At 37.2% G+C, this 24720-nt stretch overlaps 1 protein-coding gene across 2 annotated transcripts in view; it reads right to left on the bottom strand.

Annotated features, from left to right (window-relative positions):
- Window positions 1-24720, bottom strand: part of LOC149002906 (glycerophosphodiester phosphodiesterase GDPDL3-like) — a 46342-nt gene that overhangs the window by 5888 nt on the left and 15734 nt on the right. For both annotated transcript variants that reach the window (XM_089136631.1, XM_089136632.1), the window contains exons 3-7: window positions 19989-20098; window positions 19294-19786; window positions 10827-10865; window positions 10407-10691; window positions 8005-8144 (exon numbers count right to left, since the gene is read on the bottom strand). In XM_089136631.1, coding sequence (XP_088992757.1) covers window positions 8005-8144; window positions 10407-10691; window positions 10827-10865; window positions 19294-19786; window positions 19989-20098 — 1067 coding nt within the window. The remainder of the gene's footprint in view (window positions 1-8004; window positions 8145-10406; window positions 10692-10826; window positions 10866-19293; window positions 19787-19988; window positions 20099-24720) is intronic.

Genomic DNA, 24720 nt, shown 5'->3' with positions numbered 1-24720 from the left:
CTGCAAAAGCTTCAGTTTCAGCTCCTGCAACTGCAACAGTTTCAGCTTCAGATCCTGCAACTACCGCTGCTTCTACAACTTCAATTAGTGAGTTATTTCTTCGATTTTTTTCTCTTGTTCTTCGTCTGAGAGCCGATCATGAAGACCTCACTCTGCTCATACACCTGCTGGTTTTTTAGTTTCGATTAGCCCAACAGAAAACATAAATACGATGGTTGAGGGCTTTAATTTGTAAATTTACATTCTTGTAGGGATATTTCTGTAAATCTGCATATTTTCAGGGATCCATTTTGCAAATGTACAAATTTTCAGGGACATAATTGTAAAATTGCATAATTCCAGGGGTCTATTTATAAATTCAAATAGTTCTAGGACCTATTTGTAAATTCAAATAGTTTTAGGGACTTATTTGTAATTTCAGTTTTCTGGGGACCTGTTTGTGATTTTCCATATCATCAGAATTAGAATCAGAATCAGAACAAAAGAAAAAAATGGTATTCTTTATAAGTATTTTTTGAATTCTATCATTTGTTTGGGTGGTTTGGCTATTGTATTCTACGACATTTCGGTTACTTTGAAAGGGTGAAGACTGAAGAACTGCAGATAATTTTGTCAACATGACAACTATTGATGGTACAACTCGACCACCGCTTCCTATACTACCCATACCAACTCCTACCTTGCTACTTCAGGTAAAACTTTTACAAGCTTTCAAGCTTCTTCAGTTTCTACTCCTTGGATCATTGATACAGGAGCCACAGATCATATGAAAGGTTTATCCTCCTCTTTCTTACAATATTCTCCAACTTATGGAAATGATAAAGTTCGAATTGTTGATGGCTCCTATTCTTCCATTGCTGGAAAATGGACCATTCAGCATTCTCCATCACTTTCTTTGTCTAAAGTTTTACATGTTCCCTCTTTCTCTACTAACTTGCTCTCTATCAGTAGTCTTACACATGACTTGAATTGTAAAGTGACTTTTTTCCCATCTTACTGTGTCTTCCAGGATCTGGTCACGGGGAAGGAGATTGGACATGGTAAACTAGACAACTTTATTTGCTCGAGCCGATTGGAGAATCTACATCTGCTTTGACTACATCTTCTAATCCGGTCCATTCGGTAATATAAGACCTTCATCAGTGGCACCATAGGCTAGGTCACCCCCCTCTAGGAACTCTTAAGAAAATATTTCTTGATTTGGTTTATTCTTATAATGAGAATAACTTTTTTTTGAAGCCTGCATTTTTGCAAAACAGACTCGTTCTACTTATTTACCTTCTCTTCATAATAGAAAACCTATTCCTTTTATGCTAATTCATACTGATGTGTGGGGTCCCTGCCGACGTGTGTCTATTATTGGCCATAGGTACTTTGTTACTTTTATTGATTGTCACTCTCGTTCTACATGCATTTATCTTTAAAAAAAAAAGAAAAAAAAAAGAGGTTTTACGATGTTTTCGTGACTTTCATAATATGATTAAAACTCAATTCAATGCCAGATCCTTCGGTGGACAATGGCACAGAGTATATTGATGGTGAATTTCAAAGATATCTCTCTGATTCTAGCATAATACATCAAACCAGTCGCGTTGATACGGCTGCCCAAAATGGGGTTGCCAAAAGGAAGAATCGGCATCTCTTAGAGATAGCCCGTTCCATTATGATTGCTATAAATGTCCCTGACCAATACTGGATTGGAGTGACGCTATTCTCACTGCTACTTACCTTATGAATAGGATGCCCAGTAGGATACTTGGTTTTAAATGTCCTAATGAGATTCTTCAGGGAGCCTCTTCTTTTGTTATTCCCCCAAAGGTTTTTGGATGTGTGTGTTATGTCGACACACACGGGCTTACCACGTTGGACCAGGGGCCATCCCCCGGTTTGATTGGAAACTTTGTTTTTTCCTTATTTCTATCTTTAATGTGAATACCCTTTTGGCCCCCTCCAAAATTAAAATAAAATTTAATAATGTATATTTCTAATCTCTTCTTGGTTTTTATCCCTGTTTTTAGTTAATTTAATTAAAAATTAACTTAAACTAACTCCGTCCATGAATTTCTCTTTATATATTCTCTCCTATTTTCATTTCTATTTATTCTCTCATGGATTTCCTCTTTTATTCCTCTTTTTTTTCTCTTTTTTTTCCTCACACGTCTCACAAAATATTGAAGTAGTTAACAAACTTTGGAATTTTCCTAAATTTTCTCCACATTAGGTATTCACTTTCTCTTTCTCAAATTATTCATTTCTCTCTCTCACTCACGAATTTTTTATTAATTTACCTAATTTTTAATGTAGACTCTACATTAAAATATAATAATATATTATGAGATGGGACCTATAGTGGGTCCCACATTGGCCCACAAATATTCGGCCCCCCTCCATGTTCAATCCTAGCTCCGCCCCTGCACCAGAGTAAGCTGGCTCCCCGCGGCCTACGCTGCATATTTTTGGGGTATTCTGCCACTCGAAAGGGGTACAAATGTTATCATCCTCCTTCCAAGAAAACCATTGTATCCATGGATGTAATTTTTAATGAGTCTTGCCCTTACTATACACCTCTCCAGGGGGAGAGTCCTAGAGGAGAGGTGTTCTTTCCGACTCTAGATCTTCCTATCACACACCAACACAACTTAAGAGTCCCAAAAGAGTTTCCTGACCAGGGGGAGACTTCGGCTAGTATAACTGAGGACTTTAATCCTCCCCCTTCGTTTTCTAAACCATGTGAAGAACCTAGCCAGGGGGAGACCACTCCTGTGAGACACACTGTTGGGGTCTTTCAAAACTAGATTGACCAGAATAAGGAGGTGCAGACTTATCAGAGGAAGAAATACAACCGGCTAAAGCAGGTGGAGAAAGGTGATACGTTACCACTTTAGTCTCCTGCTCCAGAATCAGATTCTATTGAGGTATCTTCTTCCAATCTTCCTATTGCTATAAGAAAAGGGGTCAGATCTTGTACTCAACATCCCATAGCTAAATATGTTTCTTATAACTCTTTGTCTGACTCCTACCGTGCTTTTATATCATCTTTGTCATCTATATCTGTTCCTAAAAGTTGGCAGGAAGCCTTATGTTGATAAGAGATGGAAGGCAGCTATGGTAGAGGAAATGCAGGCAATGAAGAAAAATGACACTTGGGAGCTAATTACACGTCCTCCAGGAAAAAAACTAGTGGGCTGCAAATGGATATTTGTGGTTAAACAAAATATGGATGGATCAGTCAACAAGTTGAAAGCTAGACTAGTTGCAAAGGGGTTTACCCAGACCTATGGGATTGATTATCAGGAGACCTTTGCCCCTGTTGCGAAACTAAACACTGTCAGAGTTTTGTTGTCTGTAGCTGTGAACAAAGACTGGAACTTGCACCAACTAGACGTAAAGAATGCCTTCTTACATGGGGAGTTAGTAGAAGAAGTCTATATGGAAATCCCACATGGTTTCTCCGATGACAATACTGCAGGGAAAGTTCGTCGGTTGAAGAGGTCAATTTATGGGTTAAAACAGTCTCCTAGATGCTGGTTTGGAGGCCTCCTGAAGGCAATGGCTTCTATTGGATACAAGCAAAGCAATGCTGATCATACACTATTTGTCAAGAAGTCAAGTACTAACATCACACTTCTCATTGTCTATGTAGACGATATTGTCATCACAGGGAATGATAGTGAAGAAATTCAAAAGTTGAAGGACTTTCTTAGTAGAGAGTTTGAAATTAAAGATCTAGGGAAGTTACAATATTTCTTAGGTATTGAGGTGGCTCGATCAAATAAAGGTATATTCCTGTCCCAAAGAAAGTATGTCCTAGATCTATTATTAGAAGTGGGAATGTTGGGGTGTAAAGCAATTGATACCCTTATTGAAGCTAGAGCTAAACTTAAAGAAAAAGAGGGAGAACCAGTGGACAAAGGAAGATACCAAAGGCTGGTAAGGAAGCTTTTTTACTTGTCCCACACCAGGCCAGACATCGCTTATGCTGTAGGGATAGTGAGCCAATTCATGCATGATCCATATTTAACTCATACGAAGGTTGTTACTAGAATACTACAGTATTTGAAGGGAACTCCTAGAAAATGAATACTTCAGTCACCCACTAATAATCTAAAATTATAAACATACACTAATGCAGACTAGGCTGGATCTCTAGACAGGAAGTCAATTTCAGGTTACTGTACCTTTGTTGGAGGTAATCTAGTAACTTGGATAAGTAAGAAACAGAATGTGGTAGCTTTATCTAGTACCGAAGCTGAATCTATAGCTATGGTTCGTGGAGTTTGTGATCTACTGTGGTTGAAAGGCTTGCTGCAAGATATTGGAGTCCAAGTTCCAAACCCTATGATGTTATATTGTGACAATAAGTCTGCTATTAGTATTGCTAATAATCCAGTGCAACATAATCGAACTAAGCACATTGAAATTGACAGGTTTTTTGTCAAAGGAAAGTTGGAACAAGGGCTTATCTGTATGCCTTTTGTAAGATCTGGAGACCAAGTAGCAGATGTTTTCACTAAGGGTTTGAAAGAAAGAGATTTCCTTCTTATTGTAGGCAAGTTGGGCATGACTAATATCTATGCCTCAACTTGAGGGGGAGCGTTGGATTCTATTAGGAGTCTAATAAGAGTTTGTATAGGAGTGAAATTAGAGTTTGCATTCATGTAAAATTCTATTCCTTGTAATAGTCTACTTTCCACTTAATTATAAATAGAGGGCTTGAGATCATGGATCAATCAGCCATTCTACTATAATCGTTTATTTCAACAGAAGTTCCGTTCCATTTTATCTCATTCATAGTGATATTTGGGATCCTTCTAGAGTTCCTAATGTGTTGGGGCTAAGTGGTTTGTGTCATTCATTAATGATTGCACTTATGTCTCATGGATTTTTCTACTTAAAAACAAATCAAACGTTAGTTCTGTTCAAACCAACTCAGAGTTAGTATAAAAAGATTTAGGTCTGATATTGTCAGAGACTATTTTCGTCAAATTCCAACTCCATTCTTTCAAAGGGAGGGAATTATACAAGAGTCATTTTGCGTTGATACCCCACAACAAAACAGGGTAGCCGAACGGAAAAATGGCCACCTTCTTAATGTAACTAGAGCCTGTTCCAATACAATGTGCCTAAGTCGTTTTGGAGGGAAGTAGTCCTCACATCAACTCATCTCATAAATTGGTTGCCTTCGATAGTCTTAGGATTCAAAAGTCCAAAGGATGTCCTTTCCCAGTTCTACCCAAACTTACAGAACGACAAATAACCTTATTCCTTGAATTTTCGGGTGCGTGTCATTTGTTCATATTCATAGACCATATCGGGGAAATTAGATCCTAAAGCATTCAAATTTTTATTCATAGGATAATCCTTCACTCAAAAGAGCTATAAGTACTATCACCCTCCTTCAATAAGGTTCTATGTTTCCATTGATGTTACTTTTCAAGAACATAAGTCTTATTTTTCCACACCTAACCTCTAGGGGGAGAATTCAATAATGGAAGATAAGGATGGGAATTACTTACTCGATTTAGAGTCCACTCCCAAATACTTCCCTGTGTCACTTGTGTCAAACTGTGAACAACCTGAACCTGTGTCAAAACTCTAAAAAACCTGAACTTGTGTCAAACTTTGAAATGGAAGAGCTTGTTTCTAGTCTTGAGCATATGAGATGTGGCAAAGGAAAGGTGTTCTCAAGGAAGAAGAATTTTGTCCAGAATCAATGCAAGTTCAAGACTCCAACTAAAATTCTGGAAATGAGGTACAAATGACAAATCCTTCACTACAAACCGAATTTGATGTGCTCATAGACAATAATGATCTAGACCTTCCTATTGCCATTAGGAAAGGAACTACATAATGCACAAAGAAACTTGTCTAACCCCTTGCCCAATTCTTGTCCTTTAAACACCTTCCCCCATCTCATTGAGCCTTCCATGTAAGTTTAAACACCATTGTCATTCCTAACACCTTATCAGCGGCTTTATCCAATAAGAAGTGGAAGCAAGCCATGAATGTGGAGATGGAAGCATAAGAAAGCAATGGAACTTGGGAACTTGTAAAGTTTACCGGAAGGGAAGAAACCCGTGGGGTGCAAATGGTTTATACATTGAAGTATCGAGCATATGGATCTTTAGAAAGGTACAAGGCAAGGTTGGTCTCCAAGGGCTACACCTAGACTTACGGGATTGACTACCTACAAACATTTACTCCAATTTGCCAAAATGAATATTGTCAAAATCTTGCCATCCTTGTGGAAAATTATGGTTCGGAGTTGCAACAATTTGATGTTAAAAATGCATTCTAGCATGGTGAACTAGAGGAAGAAATTTACATGGAGTTTCCACCAGGTTATGAGAAGGATTTAGCTGCTAATACTGTATGCAAGTTTAAAAAGGCCTTATATGGACTCAAACAATCATCGTAGGCATGGTTTGGCTACGAGAGTCATGATTAGTATGGGTTACAAGCAAAGTCAATGAGACCATATATTGTTCATTAAGCACTCATCATCAGGGGGAGTCACCACACTACTTCTGTATGTTGATGATATATTAGTGACTGAAATGAAGAAAAAGGGGGAAAAAAAATTTGAGTTAATGCTTAGCCAAGGAATTTGAGATCAAGGCTTTAGGAAGATTAAAATACTTCCTCAACATTGAAGTTGCTCACTCTCAACAAGGCATTTTCATCTCTTAATAGAAGTATGTCACTGATCTCCTTAAGGAAATAGGAATGGGCGGATGTAAACCAACAAGCACTCCAATAGATCCCAACAGTTCTCGAGAATGCAGAAGATGTTGTTGTGGACTGAGAGATGTATAAAAGACTAGTAGGAAGACTAATCTACTCGTCTCACACAAGGCCAAGCATAGCATATGCAGTTAGTGTAATCATCCAATTCATGCATAGTCCAAAGGAAATTCACTTGCATGCAGTTCACCATGTACTACAATATTTAAAATGGACACCGGGAGAGGCATTGTATTCAAAAGGAATGATACTAGAAGTATACACCGATGCTGATTATGTAGGCTCAGTGGTAGATAGAAGGTCAAGCATAGGATATTGCACCTTTCTTGGTGGCAATCTAGTGACATGGAGGAGCAAGAAGCAGAATGTTGTGGCTCGGTCAAGAGCAAAAGCCGAGTTCCGTGCAATGGCTTAAGTAATATGTGAATTAATTAGGTTGAAGATTATCCTAGAAGAATTGGATGGACCAATGAGACTCTACTCTGACAACAAGTCAGCAATCAGTATAGCACACAACCATGTTCAACATGACCGAACCAAGCACATTGAGATTGACAAACACTTCATAAAAGAGAAGCTAGATAGCAGGCTGATTTGTACATCATATGTATCAACATGGTCAACTTGCTGATGTACTTACTAAAGGACTTGAGCATCTCAGAAGTTCAGAAATGCATATCCAAGATGGGAATGGAGAATGTCTATTTGCCAACTTGAGGGTGACTATGGAAAATCTTAGAATCATATCATAATATTCTATTAGTATCTTCTAATCTAAGTAGATCATATTGTAATATTCTATCAGAGGTATTTTCTTATTTTACTCTTCTATTCTACGTAGATTTCTTATTTATTGTAATCTTCTATTCTAGGTAAGATATTTTTTTCCTATGATGTAGATAGCAGCTGTATAGAATAATTTCTTATTCTATACATAGCAGCTCTATAGCTTATTTTCCTCTTTTGTAGATAGCAGTTGTGTATATATTGATTGTAAAGTTCAAAATAAAATATACAAAAGAATTCAAACACTTCAATTCCTATTTCATTAGATTCTCTAGGGAACAAATTGAAAGTTTAGTATTTTAAAAACCACTTAATCTAAGATCTTCCTTGGACTGTTCAATGTTTGCCACCAGTCATAAAATGGAGTAGTGTGTCTTTTTTATTCTGGCCTAAATGACATCCTAAACCCGAGAGGTGTTGACAAATTGTCATTTATATAAGCAGGAAAGCCAAAAGAGATTGTAACATACTGACCTCGATACTGATCAAGACCCCAGAGAGAGGATTGGCTTTTGCAAAGGTTAAAAAATCATGCAGTGAGAAAAGTCTTCCAGCATTTTTGTGCTCGGGATACCGGAGTAGCCTGAACTCCTGGAAAGGATTTGATATAGCAGCTACAAGAAAAGAAAATTTTAGAGATCAACAAGGTGTAGCAGAAAATACTTGTCAGAAAAGAAAGTGGCATGTAATAATGTTCAAGATAAATTTAAAATCTAGCCAGACATTTATGTTCTAAGGAAATTTTACATGGACTAGCAATATGTGCAAAACAAACTACTAAAAATATAACCGAAGGATAAAACCAAGGAAATAAGTATCATAAAAATGAAAAAGGCAACTCAGAAGTAGGATAAGACCTGGAATCCCACATTTTAGGGCGTTCGTAGTTGCACTGATTGTACTATTTTGGTCCCTAAGTTGCTTGATCTAAGCCAAGGTTGATTCCTTTGACAGGTAATATGTACGTCCAGTAGCTCTCTATCTTTAGGAAATCTAATGTGAAGTACTGACCCAACAAAATTCATAGTTTGCATCATACATGGGAATAAAATGTGAACTGATGTGATGATGGGAACCTTTGACATTTTCCCAACCAGTGGCAACCTCCCCCCCCCCCCCCCCCATTGATCTCTTACAGAAAGCTATGAACTCAATTCAATATATTCAGCAGAATGATATTAAAGTAATCGTCAGTTTCATTGAGCTTTCGTGATTGGATATAGCTGATGAATACAGACTGATTATACTACTGATAAACACTTCTGAAATTAAGATAAAACTAAATAGATAAGCTAGAACAGTCGATGGCTAGCTAATCCCCCCAGAGGTTTCGCTCTCCTCAAGCACTTGCTTGTGTCTTCCCCTCCTCCCTTCTCTCGCCCCCCCCCCCTTTCCTTACATAATCCCTGACTTCTAACAAACTCCTACGCATAACAAACTCTTACACAATCAGCCACCCATCTTCTGCCACCTGGATTGTCTTTTCTGCTCCTCTGTTTTCAGCAGGTTAGTGGTTGCTATCCAATTGGATGTTGCCACCTGTCTTCTCTTCATTTGGATCCCCTGCAGCAGCTGTAGGTGATATTGCATACTCCCTCTTATTCCTTTTCTTGTACACCTTAGTTATTAGGGGCCTATCAGGATCCAATTCAAAACAACAAAAACAAAATACAAAAAAACTTGAATTCATGTCTTCACACAGGTCAGAGCCTTTTTGCAGAAGCAACAACTTCTTTATCTGATTATTTACTAAGCGTATACGATGAATAAGGCTATTGCCACCACACAGGAAGGTTCATAATGTACACAGGCTTACCACAGTCATGAAGAGGATGCTTCTTGATTTGAAACTGTGACCACTAGATTGGGTAACCCGAACCATTGCACCTAGGTCTGCCCTCTTTTATTTAGTTCTTTACTCTCATCAATACATCAATACATCCCCCTCCTCCACCCCCAACCCCTAAAAGAAAAAGAATATAATAATAACAAAAAGGATTTTAAAATATATATATTTAAACCACATCTATATTGCACAGTTAAACCCATGTGAATATAAAACACAGAATGGCCCTGAAATGGGGATGGATTAGTTATTTGGATGTCTAGTTAATGAAGAAGGATTGACTATTCTACACCAGGCAGTTTAGGTGATGGACCAACAAGGTCTTGCATGTTTACCATTTTCTACTCGTGTGACAACTTTACATAATAATAATAAGTTTCAGGGAAAGCACACGAGCATTTTTTGTTTCAAAACATCAGCTGCCAGTTTCCCCACAATTAATAGTCCAATAAATAGTCACACATAAAAGATCAAATAAACTCTGCAACTGAATAAATCTTAGACCATTAATCAATGTATAAGACCGTATGAATACATCACCATCCATGTGGCCAAATGAGAGGATCCAATGCAACTAAGGAATTTCAATCAGTGTAGAAGGCTTTCATCTATAAGAGACTAGGTTCTTACTGGTGATGTCAACATCAACTGAAGATTTTAAGAACCAAATCTATCTTTCATGTAATATTTGTACTAGTATAAGCATGCCAAGTTCTGATCATCAAATTGATAAAATATTAGACTTTCAGGCTATATTTTTTTGACAAGCAAAGAAAAAATATGAAAATTTACTATTCTCTAGGTGTTTGTATCACAATGGTTAGATGAAATTTGAAATTTGTAACTGTTGTGTATCTCAAAAGTTTCCGCTTTCACCCCTTTTAAGTTTTCACTAAAACTAAGAGATATGTGCACTCTACTTGGAAGAAAATTTTCCTTCATAATTTTATTTCTTTCTTCTCCATTTTTTTCCAGATAGCTAGTCTCTGTTCGTAAGTAACTTAGAGAAAAGAAAACCATCTCTACTTACGCTTCAAGTCTTGAATCTCTTTCCATTTGAGGCTGAATGTAAAAATTCCAAGATTTTCCTTTAGCTCTGGAATACGGACAGAACGAGTGCTGTATGGTGATTGGGTGACTGTTGTGCTCTCTATGAGATCTACAGATCCTAGACATATGGGAACACCATCACTAGTCATTTGAACAGAGCAGTCAATAACATCAGCACCATCTTTAACAGCTTGCTGATAAGCAACATCCGTACAGCCAGGATAGATTCCGCTAGCTCCGTTGTGAGTGATAACCAACGGTGGTGCTGGAGGACAAATAAGGTAACAAATAAGTTGGCACTGTGACAAATTCAAGGTCATTTAACTTAAGAGAATGACGTTAAGCTGAAAGAAAATACCAAAAGCAGTACAAAGGAATCAAAAGTAAGATAGTGGCAGACCTTGTCCAGTACCATTGTCACTTATATGAGAAAAGCAATCTGCAGGATAACAAGAAGACATCAATATATATATTATGTATATATATATATATATATATATATGTATCTATATAAGTGTTGAAGATATTATGTCAATGTACACAATCTATGTTAGCCCTCTACGCTTATTCATACACTAGAAAGCTATAAACAAATAAGGAATTGAAAAATGACAGGGATCACATAATTCCATAAGCATTTTAACTTATTTATGCCTGGATCATTCTGTTCTAAAGACTCCCACGCAACAAGATTAGCTTAATTTCATTATCCCCACAAAGCAGTAAGTGTATATATATATACATATCTATTGGATTCTACTAGGAGTTCAATTAGAGTTTGTATTCATGTAAAATTCTATTCCTTGTATTAGTGTACTTTCCACTTAATTATAAATAAAGGGCTTGAAGTCATTGATCAATAAGCCATTCTACCACTATTAGTTTTTTCAACATGGCATCAGAGCCTAAGTTCGATTAGGATCTTCTTCTTTTTTCTTTTCTTTTTTTCTCTGCAAAACCCATCGCAGATTTTCTCCAATCGTTGCAGAATTTTCTGCAACCATCACAGAAATTCTTAATTTTCTGTAACCTATCGTTCAATTAGGGAAGCGACCTACCTTCTTCTTCTTCTGATTTTTTTTTTCAAACCCATTGCAAATCTTCAGTTCTACTGCTGGCAGTTTTTCAGTACCGTCTAGGTCGCCAACTGAAACAGAAAAAAGAAGAAAGAAGAAGAGAAGAAGACTATCGATTAAGTTCCGACGATTCAGTTCCGTCCCAATTCGAAGAATAAGAACAGAAAACAGATGAAAGAAGAAGAGAAGAAGAAATCAGCTACTTCAGCTGCTTCCTACAACTGCAAAAGCTTCAGTTTCAGCTCCTGCAACTACCGCTGCTTCTACAACTTCAATTAGTGAGTTATTTCTTCAATTTTTTTTCTCTTGTTCTTCATCTGAAAGAGCCGATCATGAAGACCTGACTTTGCTCATACACCTGCGGTTTTTTAGCTTCGATTAGCCCAACAGAAAACATAAATACGATGGTTGAGGGTTTAATTTGCAAATTTACATTCTTTTAGGGATATTTCTGTAAATCTGCAAATTTTCAGGGACCTAATTGCAAATTTGCATAATTCCATGGGTCTATTTGTAAATTCAAATAGTTTCAGGCACCTATTTGTAAATTCAAATAGTTTTAGGGACTTATTTGTAATTTCAGTTTTTCTAGGGACTTGTTTGTAATTTCCCTAAAAGAAAAAGGAAAAAAAAAAAATAGATTTGTTTGAGTTGTTCGGCTATTGCATTCTATGACATTTCTGTTACTTCGAAAGGGTGAAGATTGAAGAACTGCAAATAATTTTGTCAACATGACAACTATTGATGGTACTCCTGCTCCCACTAGCTCCGAAGATTACCCCACTCTTCATCCTCTTTCAATAAGCTTTGATGGGACAAATTATTTGATTTGGTCCCCATCTGGCTACCCGACTATTGCTGGAAGAGGACTTGTTGGACACATTACGAGCACCACTATCAAACCTACTACCACAGGCGTTTCACAGGATAAATGGATCTCGAATGACTCTCTTATTATGTCATTTCTTTTGAATTCCATGATTCCAAATATTGCCCATGGATATCTATTACTTGATACTGCAGCCCAAATCTGAAGGCTACTATTGAAACATATGGACAGTTGGGGAATGATGCACAGGTTTATGAGCTACGAAAGAAGCTTCATGAGACTACCCAAAAGGAACTGACTGTGACCCAATATTATGCCGCGTTGTGATCTCTTTGGCAGGAGTTGAATCATTATGGGGATTATCATCCCACTAACCTAGATGATGTGACTACTTATAGGAAGCACATTGATAAGATTCGGGTATATGACTTATTGGCAGGTTTGAATGTGGAGTACGATCATATCAGATCAGAGTACAAATCTTAAGTCGTTCTCCCTTTCCTACACTTGAACAGTCTTATGCTCTTGTTCAGTGTGAGGAAAGTTGTCGATTAGCCATGCTTCATACTCCTATTATGGAGAAATCAATCTTACAGTCTGTTCACACTAAATCTAATCCGGCTAAGGAGATTGTCAAGTGTGAGCACTATCACAAACCATATCATACCAAGGCAAATTGAAGGAAACTGCATGGGAAGCCTGCTGATTTTGAGCAAAAACGAGCACAAAGAAAGGGAAAACCAAAGGCTAATCTTTCTGAGACAGTTTGCACCACACCCTCTGCAGACGTTGGTTTTTCACAGGAGGAGTTCGCTACTCTACGACGTATTCTGCAGTCTTCTACTGCCGGTACAACGTCGACCACTGCTTCGTCTACTACCCATACCAACTCCTACCTTGCTACTTCAGGTAAAACTTTTACAAACTTTCAAGCTTCTTCAGTTTCTACTCCTTGGATCATTGATACAGGAGCCACAGATCATATGACAGGTTCATCCTCCTCTTTCTTACAATATTCTCCAACTTCTAGAAATGATAAAGTTCAAATTACTGATGGCTCCTATTCTTCCATTGCTGGAAAAGGGACCATTCAGCATTCTCCACCACTTTCTTTGTCTAAAGTTTTACATGTTCCCTTTTTCTCCACTAACTTGCTCTCTATCAGTAGTCTTACACGTGACTTGAATTGTAAAGTGATTTTTTTCCCATCTTACTGTGTCTTCCAGGATTTGGTCACGAGGAAGGAGATTGGATGTGGTAAACTAGACAATGGACTTTATTTACTCGAGCCAATTAAAGGATCTGCGTTTGCTTTGACTACATCTTCTAATCCGGTCCATTCGGTAATATCAAACCTTCATCAATGGCACCTTAGGCTAGGTCACCCCTTTCTAGGAACTCTTAAGAAAATATTTCCTGATTTGGTTTCTTCTTGTAATGAGGATAATTTTTTTTTGTGAAGCCTGCATTTTTGCGTAGCAAACTCGTTCTATTTATTTACCTTCTCTTCATAATAGAAAAACTATTCCTTTTATGCTAATTCATACTGATGTGTGGGGTCCCTGCCGACGTGTGTCTATTATTGGCCATAGGTACTTTGTTATTTTTATTGATTGTCACTCTCGTTCTACATGGATTTATCTTTTAAAACAAAAAAAAATGAAGTTTTCCGATGTTTTCGTGATTTTCATAATATGATTAATACTCAGTTCAATGCCACTGTGAAGATCCTTCACAGTGACAATGGATCTTCACAGTGGCAATGGCATATAGTATATTGATGGTGAATTTTAGAGATATCTCTCGGACTCTAGCATAATACACCAGACCAGTTGCATTGATACGGCTGCCCAAAATGGGGTTGCCAAAAGAAAGAATCGGCATCTCTTAGAGATAGCCCATTCCATTATGATTCTATGAATGTACCTGACCAATACTGGAGTGATGCTATACTCCCTGCTTCTTACCTTATGAATAGGATGCCCAGTAGGATACTTGGTTTTAAATGTCCTAATAAGATTCTTTAGGGAGCCTCTTCTTTTGTTACTCCCCCAAAGGTTTTTGTTTTTGGATGCGTGTGTTATGCCAGAATCACAGCTCACCAGCGTAAGCTAGCTCCCCGAGGCCTACGCTGCATATTTTTGGGGTATTCTGCTACTCAAAAAGGGAACAAATGTTATCATCCTCCTTTTAGAAAAACCATTGTATCCATGGATGTAATTTTTAATGAGTATTGCCCTTATTATACACCTCTCCAGGGGGAGAGTCCTAAAGGAGAGGTGTTCTTTCCGACTCTAGATCTTCCTATCACACACCAACACAACTTAAGAGTCCCAGAAGAGTTTCCTGACCAGGGGGAGACTTTGGCTAGTATAACTGAGGACTTTAATCCTCCCCCTTCGTTTTCTAAACCATGTGAAGAACCTAGCCAAGGGGAGACCACTCCTGTGAGACACACTGTTGGGGTCTTTCAAAACTAGATTGACCAGAATAAGGAGGTGCAGACTTATCAGAGGAAGAAATACAACCGGCTAAAGCAGGTGGAGAAAGGTGATACGTTACCACTTTAGTCTCCTGCTCCAGAATCAGATTCTATTGAGGTATCTTCTTCCAATCTTCCTATTGCTGTTAGAAAAGGGGTCAGATCTTGTACTCAACATCTCATAGCTAAATATGTTTCTTATAACTCTTTGTCTGACTCCTACCGTGCTTTTATATCCTCTCTGTCATCTGTATCTGTTCCTAAAAGTTGGCAGGAAGCCTTATGTTGATAAGAGATGGAAGGCAGCTATGGTAGAAGAAATGCAAGCAATGAAGAAAAATAACACTTGGGAGCTAGTTACACTTCCTCCAGGAAAAAAACTAGTGGGCTGCAAATGGATATTTGTGGTTAAACAAAATATGAATGGATCAGTCAACAAATTGAAAGCTAGACTAGTTGCAAAGGGTTTACCCAGACCTATGGGATTAATTATCAGGAGACCTTTGCCCCTGTTGCGAAACTAAACACTGTCAAAGTTCTGTTGTCTGTAGCTGTGAACAAAGACTGGAACTTGCACCAACTAGACGTAAAGAATGCCTTCTTACATGGGGAGTTAGTAGAAGAAGTCTATATGGAAATCCCACATGGTTTCTCCGATGACAATACTGCAGGGAAAGTTCGTCGGTTGAAGAGGTCAATTTATGGGTTAAAACAGTCTCCTAGATGCTGGTTTGGAGGCCTCCTGAAGGCAATGGCTTCTATTGGATACAAGCAAAGCAATGCTGATCATACTATTTGTCAAGAAGTCAGGTACTAACATCACACTTCTCATTGTCTATGTAGACGATATTGTCATCACAGGGAATGATAGTGAAGAAATTCAAAAGTTGAAGGACTTTCTTAGTAGAGAGTTTGAAATTAAAGATCTAGGGAAGTTACAATATTTCTTAGGTATTGAGGTGGCTCGATCAAATAAAGGTATATTCCTGTCCCAAAGAAAGTATGTCCTAGATCTATTATTAGAAGTGGGAATGTTGGGGTGTAAAGCAATTGATACCCTTATTGAAGCTAGAGCTAAACTTAAAGAAAAAGAGGGAGAACCAGTGGACAAAGGAAGATACCAAAGGCTGGTAAGGAAGCTTTTTTACTTGTCCCACACCAGGCCAGACATCGCTTATGCTGTAGGGATAGTGAGCCAATTCATGCATGATCCATATTTAGCTCATACGAAGGTTGTTACTAGAATACTACAATATTTGAAGGGAACTCCTAGAAAATGAATACTTCAGTCACCCACTAATAATCTAAAATTATAACATACACTAATGCAGACTAGGCTGGATCTCTAGACAGGAAGTCAATTTCAGGGTTACCATTCCTTTGTTGGAGGTAATCTAGTAACTTGGAGAAGTAAGAAATAGAATGTGGTAGCTTTATCTAGTACCGAAGCTGAATCTATAGCTATGGTTCGTGGAGTTTGTGATCTACTGTGGTTGAAAGGCTTGTGCAAAATATTGGAGTCCAAGTTCCAAACCATATAATGTTATATTGTGACAACAAGGCTGCTATTAGTATTGTTAATAATCTGGTGCAATATGATCGAACTAAGCACATTGAAATTGACAGGTTTTTTGTTAAAGGAAAGTTGGAACAAGGGCTTATCTACATGCCTTTTGTAAGATCTGGAGACCAAGTAGCAGATGTTTTCACTAAGGGTTTGAAAGAAAGAGATTTCCTTCCTTTTGTAGGCAAGTTGGGCATGACTAATATCTATGCCTCAACTTGAGGGGGAGTGTTGGATTCTACTACAACAACAACAACAATAAGCCTTTTCCCAACTAAATGGGGTCGGCTACATGGATTCTTGCCCTCCAATCGGTTCTGTTCAAGGCCATGCTAGATACAAGGCCTAAGCTATACATATCCTTTCTCACCACTTCTCCTAAGGTTATCTTAGGTCTACCCCTAGCTCTTCTAGTTCCTTCAATATGGATTATATCACTTCTCCGAACAGGAGCATTTATAGGTCTCCGTTGAACGTGGCCGTGCCACCTCAAACGACTTTCTCTAAGCTTATCACTTATGGGAGCAACTCCCAGACAAACTCTAATATGATCGTTTCTTATCTTATCCATCCTAGTTTTGCCACTCATCCATCTTAGCATTCTCATTTCTCGCTTGAACGAGTTTTATCTATATGATTCTTTTTAAACACCATCAACACTCGGCACCGTACATCATAGCTGGTCGGACAACGGTCCTATAAAATTTTCCTTTAAGCTTTAATGGAATACGCCGATCACATAAGACCCCGGATGCACCTCTCCACTTCATCCACCCTATTTTAATTCTTTGGGAAACCTCATCTTCTAAATCACCTATTTTACTTATGATTGAACCTAGGTACCTAAAACAATCACTCTGAGGAATCTCTTTATCGTCAAGTATCACCACTTCATCATCTGCCCGATCATGACTAAAGTTACAAACTAGATATTCTGTCTTCGATCTACTAAGTTTAAAGCCTTTTGATTCCAAAGCTACTCTCCATGATTCTAATTTGGTATTAATCCCCACTTGGGTCTCATCAATCAACACAATATCATCCGCAAAAAGCATACACCAGGGGACCTCATCTACCACTATTAGAGTTTGTATAAGAGTTAAATTCATGTAAAATTATATTCATGAGTTTGTATAAGAGTTAAATTAGAGTTCAATTAGAGTTTGTATAAGAGTTAAATTAGAGTTTGTATTCATGTAAAATTATATTCCTTGTATTAGTGTACTTTCCACTTAATTATAAATAGTGGGCTTGAGATCATTGATCAATAAGCCATTCTACCACTATTAGTTTTTTCAACAATATCATTTATTCAGTTCTAAAAGCTCAAACACAATTACAATTATTTTCATTTCACTATTCCCACAGAGCAAATTTTTTGTATGGTCCAGGAGATTTCTCATCTTTCAATTTATGCAGATAGGTTTTATGACCTTGAAAATTTAGTACAAGGAAAATTTCTGTTAAATAGTTCTTGCTTTTGTCAAAAGGTTTAACTGGAATGGAAAATTAGAACAGCAAGGCTAAAAGCTAACTTCTAGACAAACCCCCCCCCCCCTCTTTTTTGAATAATTTTCTGCAAGGAACTTCTACAAACAGGTGAAGTTCGAAATATATTTAACAAGATTGGGCTACTAGTTATAACAATGCATGATACCCAAGTTTATGTGACTCAGATTAAGAACTGCTGTCCTAGGTCATTTGATTCAGGTCGGTTTCAGCTGACATTTAAGCAGAGCACAGATTTGCTTGAAAAAAGTTTCGTGTGCCAACACTTGGAAGAAAATTATTTGATTAGAGTCCAAATTCAATACTTCCTATCAATGCTTTGTAACTTCTCTATGTCAGCACAAGAAACATCTGTCTTGACATTCATCGGTCTCCCTAACCAAAGAACCTGAGCTCTAAATCAAGCTACTAGAGTTCATCAAGATGTCATTACTCATGTAAGTAGAAATTCTGAATACACTTGAGCAGTTGTAATTGCAACAAGGACTGGAAGACATTACTTTTTGGGACTTTTTATTTTGAAGGCTTGGGGGGGGGGGGGGGTTGGGGTATGTGTTCTGGTTAGTTAGGTAAATTAGCATGCTCCTGCTACACTATTGATAGCTCATGCTGAATCCGGTTTAATAGTTCATTTCAACTCTTGATGATTATGTTGCATCCAGAATCTCTTATGTCTTCGCTAATACATTTTACTAATTCTTACAACTACTTAGTAGACTCATATTCAATTAAGAAACTAGTTTCAGAGGTGAATATCAACAAATCAAGTCAGGTTCTCAAGCAAAGGCTTTCAGAAGTGGCATCTGCAGATTATCAACCAAAAGATTTTGGATCACCCAAAAATAGAACGTCCATCTACATAAGAAATTAAGAATAAATGAAAAATGTGGGCATGTAGCAGGCTCACAAGAAGTAACTATTTCTAGTCAACAAAAAGCATACATTTGAACAGATTGTTTATTAACAATGAGAAGACTGTAATTGTTAAAAATAAAAATTAAAAAGATGAAGCTCAAGCACATGGAAATCACAAGAAGGAAAAAAAATCATTTATAAACTCAATGGAAGTTAAAAGGCATGAAATGTAAAACCACACTTGAGTAAATCACAAACTGTTATGCATGTTTCGTTTATCACATAAATTGGTAATATTTTTTCTTTTTTGGCTTAAACATAAGTTGGAGATAGAGATAACGAGTAATTGTGAGATAGATGTACCAAATGTTGAGAACATTAGAGGAAAATGTTAGATGGTAATCTATTTACTAATAAAATCTAATTGACCAGCCATGATGTATTATGGTCTTCCATTCCTTTGGGGTTTCAGCAAACTCAAAATCTTTATGTTCACAATACATTTTTCTTGGAAATTCTTTACTAACAGAACAAATTAGACAGAAGGCTTACCTATGGCCGCTGATGGAGTTATAGGGAAGTCCGACAGCACACCATCAACAGAGAAACCTCCATCAATGAATGAAAGATACTCAGCTATGGGGTCATAGCTGTAGTTGTAGCTCAAAACTGCATCATTTGCAAAGTCTGCGGCAAAAACTTCAAGTCCTTCATTATGAGCATCCAACACAATAGATGTAGGAGATTGTAAATATAAATTTTTTGCAGGCCATATGTAATCCTTGGGAAGAAGAATTCCAGAGGCAAATGTCTTGACATATGTAAGATTGCTCAGAAGTGAGCCATAAGTTTGCTTAGTTGATGGCTCAGTATAATCTTTTTCAAGAAAACGGAAGATAAGTTTCGTCTTGGTTCCTATACGTGAAGCAATACTGCCCAGGAAAGCAACTTCCGATGATGAGATGTAATTAAGAATAACACGTTTTGATACAGAAAGCACAAAGTTTCGCATGCTCAGATTATGCAGCTTGAAGAATTCAGTGTTCTGAAAAAAGATAATGAAATATGATTAACAGTCACCATATGATAGCTTAGACACTGCATGCTACAAACAAAGAATTTCTGGAACTGTGGAGCAAATAGGATGGGAAAACATAGGCAAGTTATGGAGCAAATCTAACATTACCCTGCATCTTTATAAGGCATCTCTTACGTCTAAAAGATGTGATTGTGTTCCATTCCCTTACCTGAATATTCAACCACAATCCAGATGGTTTGAAGGATGCTACATCTTCCACAGCAAGAATACTGGAGCTCCCATCAAACTGGGGAGGTCGGGAATAAATCCCTTGATTCACTGTTCACATTAAAAAGGACCTATTAGTACTCAATCAAATATGTCAAAATGTGAAAACAATGAATCTAGTAATATCTGGCAGTAAGTAGAAACTCTTCAGTACTTAGAAAAAATTGAAAAACTTCATTAACTAGGTTATCAAGCATCCTAATTCACGCTTATAAGCAAAACTTATCTCGTGCCATGAAGCTATCACTTATATTGGTTAATCAAGCTGTTCAATAAAATTATAAGCAGAATAAATGATGGCCAGATGAATGGAGGAGAAGCATCATGATCTTGATTTAAAATAGTCAAGTAATTTTAAAGCTGCAATAACTGGAGGCATTAAAGTAATGAATAATATAAAATGGAATTATGGGATATGTTTATTGAAACTCACTTTGTCAAGAAATGTGCTTACCCACACATGTTCTGATGATAAAACAAACATATAACAGATATACATACCTTGCTTATAAGCGTCATCATTCAAGACTAAGAAGTACTTGGATATCAAGAGTTAAAAGTCCTAAAAGCATCAAAACACAACCTTGTGAAGACTTTGAAGTACACAAGCAGCTGTAAGATGTCAGTGAATACTGAAGACATCAGGCTCAATCGCCCTGAGGCATACTAGATTGATCATGTGCCTAAGAAAATTTATATGTAAGTATAAAAGGCACACTGGGAGCCAAAGGCTTCCACACAAGCAGAGATCAGGGGAGGCAGTTTTCCTATGCAGCCTTACCCAGCAATTTTTGCAGAGAGTCTCTTCCGGTCCCTTGACCTTAGGCAACTGAAATGAATTACTAGATAATGAGTTGATGTAACAATCAGTCCATGTAATATGGTGTTTTTGTTTGTTTCACTTTGGTTTTGTTTATTTCTCTATAATAAAGTACTTAGGACTTGTTAAATAATTATTTTAAAAAAATTCCTATCGGGATTCATTTTAGTAACCAATTAATTATGAGTATAAGAAAGGATGAATTCATATTAATTACTATTATAACTATGTAATGTAAAATTACAATTTTGAACATTAGTAGTAATGTCTATTCAATTAATGAATAAGGGTCATTTAAGAAGAGAAAAAAGTAGCCATGACTCTTCAGTTCATGCTTTTTATAATATATAAGTATGATATATATACATACACTGAGGTAAGGTGTACTTCCATTCTAACCCATCAAGTTTCATTAATTACATGTGCCACCTCTACTTACCAAAATAATCAGCACTTAAACCTAGCTGCTAACTGAAGACCAGTTATAACTTCATTGAACAAAATGACCTTAATTACTCTCTGGTAATCTTGCACACATGTCAACTTTAATTGGCAAGAAGATAAGAAAGACAACGTTTGGGAGTGTGTGAGCAATACCAGAGCCAGCAACATCTGCTCTGATGATTACCATGTTGGTAGCTCCTCTGTTATCCAACTTGTATTCCCCATTAAAGTTTCCCTTGACAAGATAATCCCAGTTGTCAACAGAAGCTCTCTACTTCTTCCCCCCCCCCCCCCTTTTTTAACTTGGGAGCTGTACAACAAATAAAATGCTAGAAGAACAGAGAAAAGGCATCCCGAGATATTCTCAGCTACCATTTTTTTAAAGAGATGCAGATGAAAACATCTCTACCAATCATCATGAATGACAGAATGTTTTAAGATTTTCCCATCGCAAGAAAAAGAGGAAGGGGGGGGGGGGGGCAGAAACTAACAGGTTCTAAACCATTTTAAGTGAAAAACATTTATTCTGATTCATTGTTTTGGTCCAGGTATTAATAAGATGATTTTGGTGAAATGGTTCCCAACCAGAAAAATAAAATAAAACCCCTAAAAGCTATATTTATCCTTGAACAGAAGAACATGGATTCAAATTTTTGTAGCAACACCAAGACAGCTTCTAACAACTTTATATTTGGTTTCTGAGAGTGTTCCATGAATCTGTTAGTTGTTGCATCTGAATTGTTCATCTTCTTTCCTCCTTAAGTCATACTGGTTCTTAAATTTTTTTTCTTTTTCTCTTTTTCATTTGCAGGGTCTATTGAGGGATTTGGTGTTGATGATACAGTGAGAGGTGCAAAGGGTTTGCTGAGAGACAGCCCTGAGTGGTAAACAAATGACTTCAAAGATTCTAACCAGTTGATGAGGACATTAGTGAGCAGTTCCGAGTTTACCGGCGACGCCGACATAAAGATCCTCCCATGACAGCATCTATATGGATGGATGATGAGTTCGGAGGTTATCGGATTGCTAGGATCCTATGGTTCGATGAGAAACACTGCTCATAGGCCGTTTGTCATGTTATTTTCCTTAGTCTTAGTGGGTTGGGTAGTAATTTACTATTAAAATGTTTTAATTTCATGTTTGAGTCTTTATGGGCTGGGCCTCGATTCTATTTTGGCCCAATTTTGAATTATTTTGAGTTTGGGTTATATATACAACTTAAATTGGGGTTATTTTGGGAATTAAACATGTAGGGTTGTGAGGAATCAATTTTTTTTATTTAAATCTTGTATGGAATTCGTTTTTGGCAATGAATGAATGAAAAAAAAAATTACAAAAGAAGCTCACTCTCCTCCTAGCGGTACTAGTTCTTCCTCCTCTCTCCAGGTAAGCTCTCTCTCCTCCTTTCACCCTTATTTCCCACTAGACAAATTCCCCTTGCTCTCCTCTATAAAGATCTACTCTCTTTTTTCTCAAAAAAGATCTAGTTTCTTTCCTGGAATCTTCTTCTTCTTCCCCAAACCCCACAGTCGTTATAATTTTCTTGCAGAAAAAAACCTTTGTTTTTTTTCTTCCCTCTTTCCCTTATACAGTAGTCTAGTTGTCTTTTGTTAGTATCACTTCCCTTCTCTTATGTTTTTTTTCTTTCTCTCCCACTCTCTTCACCTACTCTCTTTCCTAGGATACGCCTTTACTTCAAAATATTTTTTTCTCCTTTCCTAGGATTCACCACTACTTCAAAATATATTTTTTTTCTCTTATTTTTGTTCTTAGATGCTTTCTAACCCCTGTTTTGCAGCAGGATCAGCAAATAACATTATCTCTCCCAAAATATTTCTCATTTATTTTTTGGCAGTAATTTTGTTTAAAACAAAAACTTCCCAAGACTCCCTTTACATTGTTAATTGTTGAATTCCTTGTTAGAAATCTGATATTGATTAGGACAACTCTATTTTTCTTTAAGTTTCTTAATTCCCTTGCATTCAATTTAGTGTTATGGTGCCAAGATCCCCATCCCCTTGTTTCCCTATTGACTCTTGTTTAATTGTGCTTACCAGTAAGACTTATTATGTTTATTTCTCTACTTTAGCTGTCTTACATGCATGATTAATTAGATTTCAAGTGCTGCAAATTCCTTTCTTTACTATCTGTCAAGAATAGGTGTTTAATTCTAAAAGTCTAGTAGCCCACTTTGTAGGTCCCCTAGTTTCTAGGGTTTCTCCTACATCACCAATGGCTTACCCCCTTTGTTAGGCCATTCAGTAAACGGAGGTTACCCAATGCTGCTTCTCTCCAACCCAAACCCTTGAACCAAGATTGAGAATTGAGGAAGATAATGGGGAATTTTCCCATTCTTTAATTAATTAAAACAGTTTTTTTTTTTTTTTTTTTTAACGGAATAACTTTATTTTAGAATTAAGGGCATTTCAGCCAACAACGTTATAGTTCTAACGTGTTTACAACAAGAAGCCTAATCACAACTAAATGGGGTCGGCTACATGGAATCTTGCCTTACCAACCAGCTTTGTTTAAGAGCAATGCTAGATACAAGGCCTAAGCTATGCATATCTTTTCTCACCACTTCTCAAAAGTTTAACTTAGGTTTGCCCATAGCTCTCCTAATTTCTTCAATCTGGATTATATCACTTCTCCGTCCAGGGGCATTTATAAGCCTCAATTGAATGTGGTCATGGCACCTTAAATGACTTTCTAATAGCTTATTACTTATTGGAGCAACTCCCATACCAGCTCTAGTATGATCATTTTTATCTTATCCTTCATAGTTTTGCCACTCATCCATCTTAGCATCCTCATTTCTATCACACTGAGTTTATCTATATTATGCTTTTTAACAGTCCAATACTTCACGCCATACATCATAGCTGGTCAAAAGATTGTCCTACAGAATTTTCCTTTTGAGCTTTAAAGGAATACATTGATCATGCAAGAACCCAGATGCACCTCTCCACTTCATCCACCCTATTTTAATTCCCTGGGAAACATCATCCTCTCTATTATTCCTTTTATTTATGCCAACCTGACGCACCAGCCCTCTTCCTCTACCCAAGCTCCGGACCGGCAGGAAACACTAGTGGAGTTATAGTTCTAACATGCTAAAATGCCACATATTTTGGAAAGTAAGGGTGGTATGCGTAAGTTTTTAAAGTTGATGGGTGACAATTGAATTACACCTTACCTTAGGGGAGGACATCTAATTTACTCTTTAATTCATGCATGTAAATATCTTAGATAGACCATGGGATATGCCTAAGATATGGTTAGGAGGCTCTAGAATGGTCAAAAACACTTTGGACAAATGCTTGGAATGTTACGATCCAAAACAAGGCAAGAAGGACCCAACCAGATACAAATTTACCCCAACCACGAGTTTGTTCAGGCAAACTCATAA

This window comes from Hakea prostrata, chromosome 10, assembly GCF_041222555.1.
Source record: "Hakea prostrata isolate BN-2017 chromosome 10, UWA_Hpros_2, whole genome shotgun sequence".
NCBI lineage: Eukaryota > Viridiplantae > Streptophyta > Magnoliopsida > Proteales > Proteaceae > Hakea > Hakea prostrata.
The sequence above is the reverse complement of the archived record's forward strand: the minus strand, read 5'-3'. Positions and strand labels throughout refer to the sequence as shown.